The 3104-nt window shown below is 39.5% G+C and overlaps 1 protein-coding gene across 1 annotated transcript in view; it reads left to right on the top strand.

Annotated features, from left to right (window-relative positions):
- The window catches only part of RRM1 (ribonucleotide reductase M1), a 47549-nt gene that overhangs the window by 13099 nt on the left and 31346 nt on the right, over positions 1-3104 (top strand). The window contains 1 exon segment of the mRNA XM_011956819.1: positions 1481-1637. Within this exon segment, the coding sequence (XP_011812209.1) occupies positions 1481-1637 (157 nt within the window).

Raw genomic sequence — 3104 nt, 5'->3', positions numbered from 1 at the left:
CAGGTAAAATTTTACAAGCTCATGCTCAGCAGCTTAAAAATTATCCACTTGTATTTGAACCGCTTTCTTAACTAGATGCCAGAGGGCAGAAGGGAAAAGATGTAGCCTAACCAGCCCTTTTACACACAGGATTTATTTACCATGTATGTCTGGACAGGTTAGAGACCAGTTTTAACTTTAGGTAATAGAATGATTAGGCTGGGTGAGGGGGCTCACGCCTGTAATCCCAGCACTTTGGAAGGCCGAGGTGGGTGGATCACGAGGTCAGGAGATCGAAACCATCCTGACTAACACAGTGAAACCCTGTCTCTACTAAAAATACAAAAAATTAGCACGCGCCTGTAGTCCCAGGTACTCAGGAGGCTGAGGCGAGAGAATGGTGTGAACCCGGGAGGCGGAGCTTGCAGTGAGCCGAGATCATGCCACTGCATTCCAGCCTGGGCAACAGAGCAATACTCAGTCTCAAAAAAAAAAAAAAAAAAGAATGATTAAATGACTATCTCTCTAAACATGTATCTGATGTTAGAGAGACTAGGAGAAAACTGAGTTGTTTGTGTGTTATTAATTTGTGTAAAGTTGAAGACAAAAATACAGCAGCAGCATCAAACCTGTGTCTAAAAATATGTCTATTGATAGTCAAGTATTTCAGTTCTGTAATATTCATACTGAGCCCATACCTGCCTTTGGCAACAAAGATGGCCTTAAAATTTTAAGAGAGAAGAAAAGCAAGCTTTCGTATAGGTTTTTCTAGTCCTTAGATATGGATCATTATGTAGAAACACTGTTAGTATTTTGAAAACCTGGCTCTGTTTTTTTCTATCCAAAATGATTATTTGTACGTTACTGCTTTTGTTTTCCTCTGAATGGCTTTATAGCCTACTAAAACTCTGTAATAATGACCAGTTATGCTGTAAAATCTTACTGTTACAATAGTGGTTTGTCTGAAACTTGTTAAAGGACCATAGATTTTGAAGAGCCTCAGAATTAACGTAAGCCTACTTCCTGTCATTGTTTATTACATATACTGTTATATGCAGTTTGAGGTAGGCTACTTTTTGAAGTAAATATATGTATGTATTAGTAAATATGTAGTACCAATGCTTTTGGATTAATAGTAATCTAAAAACATGTTTAAGGATGATAATATAGTCCCATTTATGCTCATGTTTTTTCCCCCTTTCAAAACATACTATAAACATAATAGTGAAAGTTTGGAAAATTACATTTAATCTCACAACATATATTTATGTATTATCTTCTAGTGTTGTAATATACATATTTTTAAACCTAATTAGGATACTTAATTTATATATATTGTTTCTTTTTTTTAGAAGGTTAGATGGACTTCTATTCTACAGTAATAATGCTTAGTGTTATCTGTGTTGATTTTAGTTCTGGAGTCAGGGCTGAGAGACAACAGATTTTGTGAAAATAAGTAATTATTTTAATTTAATTATGCGTTCTTTTTCACCCCTATCAGCGCCTGAATTCTGCCATTATCTATGACCGAGATTTCTCTTACAATTACTTTGGCTTTAAGGTAAATAATGGGTTTCAAGTATGTGGGGACTTGTACTTCAATCATGAAATACAGGATTTTATTTATGTTTTGATGACAGTTATCAAGGCCATAAGTTGTTTGGAGTTGGGGTGGACCTGGGAAGTTAGTGGGGTTAAGGTAGCAGTGGTGGTTTGAATTAAGGCAAAGGTAGCTTATCTATTTGCAATTTTTGAATTTTCCACATATTACTTCTGGATTACCTGAGGAGTTATGCAGATAGACTACCATAAGTGTTTCATAACATTCTAAGTATTTTTGTGTTGATAGGCACTATAGTATAGTATAGTGTAGTATAGTATAGTGTAGTGACTGAGAACATGAATGTCAGTGTCCACCTGAATTCCAGTCTCTACTCTATTTCTTATTGGAAAGTTATTTATTTATTTATTTATTTATTTATTTATTTTTGAGACGGAGTCTCGCTCTGTCACCCAGGCTGGACTGCAGTGGCCAGATCTCAGCTCACTGTAAGCTCTGCCTCCCGGGTTCACGCCATTCTCCTGCCTCAGCCTCCCGAGTAGTTGGGACTACAGGTGCACACCACCACACCCAGCTAATTTTTGTATTTTTAGTAGAGACAGAGTTTCGCCATATTGGCCAGGCTGGTCTTGAACTCCTGACCTCAGGTGATCCACTTGCCTTGGCCTTCCAAAGTGCTGGGATTACAGGCATTAGCCACTGCGGCCAATTTAATTTAAATTTCAATTTAAAGTGCCTATAACAGGCTGGGCGTGGTGGCTTACGCCTGTAATCCCAGCACTTTGGAAGGCCAAGGCAGGCTGAACACCCGAGGTCAGGAGTTGGAGACCAGCCTGGACCACAGGGCGAAGTGCCCTCTCTACTAAAAAATACAAAAATTAGCTGGGCATGGTGGTGCATGCCTGTAAGTCCAGCTACTTGGGAGGCTGAGGCAGGATAACTGCTTATACTTAGGAGACGGAGGTTGCAGTGAGCCAAGATCGCGCCACTGCATTCCAGCCTGGGTGACAGAGTGAGACTCTGTCTCAAAAAAAAAAGGTGCCTGTCACAGACTAGGCACTGCTCTAAACAACATATATACTCATTTAATCCCCTGAAGGATCCCTGATGTATATGTTGCTCATTTAATCCCCATGAGGAGTCTTCAGGGGATTAAATGAGTGTGTATGTTGCTTAGATCAGTGCCTAGTCTGTTACAGGCACTTTTTAAGTGTTAGCTGTTGTGATGTTGATGATGATGATAATGATGAATACTACAACTTCTGCTGTTAATGTGTACAGAGCTGACTTTTTCCAGAAATTTTCATGCAGTCTCTGCCGAAACAAAAGTGCCAGTGAGGAGGCTGAGATGGGAGGATTCCTTGAGCTCAGGAGTTTGAGACCAGCCTGGGCAATACAGTGAGACCATGTGTCTACAAAATGTTTTAAAAAGTTTTTTTTTTAAAAAGTGCCAATGATAATCCTGGCTAACATGGTCTCTACTAAAAGTAGAAAAAAAAAATTAGCCAGGCATGGTGGCGGGCGCCTATAGTCCCAGCTGCTCGGGAGGCCAAGGCAGGAGAAT

Source organism: Colobus angolensis, unplaced genomic scaffold (genome assembly GCF_000951035.1).
Source record: "Colobus angolensis palliatus isolate OR3802 unplaced genomic scaffold, Cang.pa_1.0 Scaffold424, whole genome shotgun sequence".
In the NCBI taxonomy this organism is placed as follows: domain Eukaryota; kingdom Metazoa; phylum Chordata; class Mammalia; order Primates; family Cercopithecidae; genus Colobus; species Colobus angolensis.
Note: the sequence above shows the minus strand (reverse complement) of the source record. Positions and strands in the feature narration are given on the sequence as shown.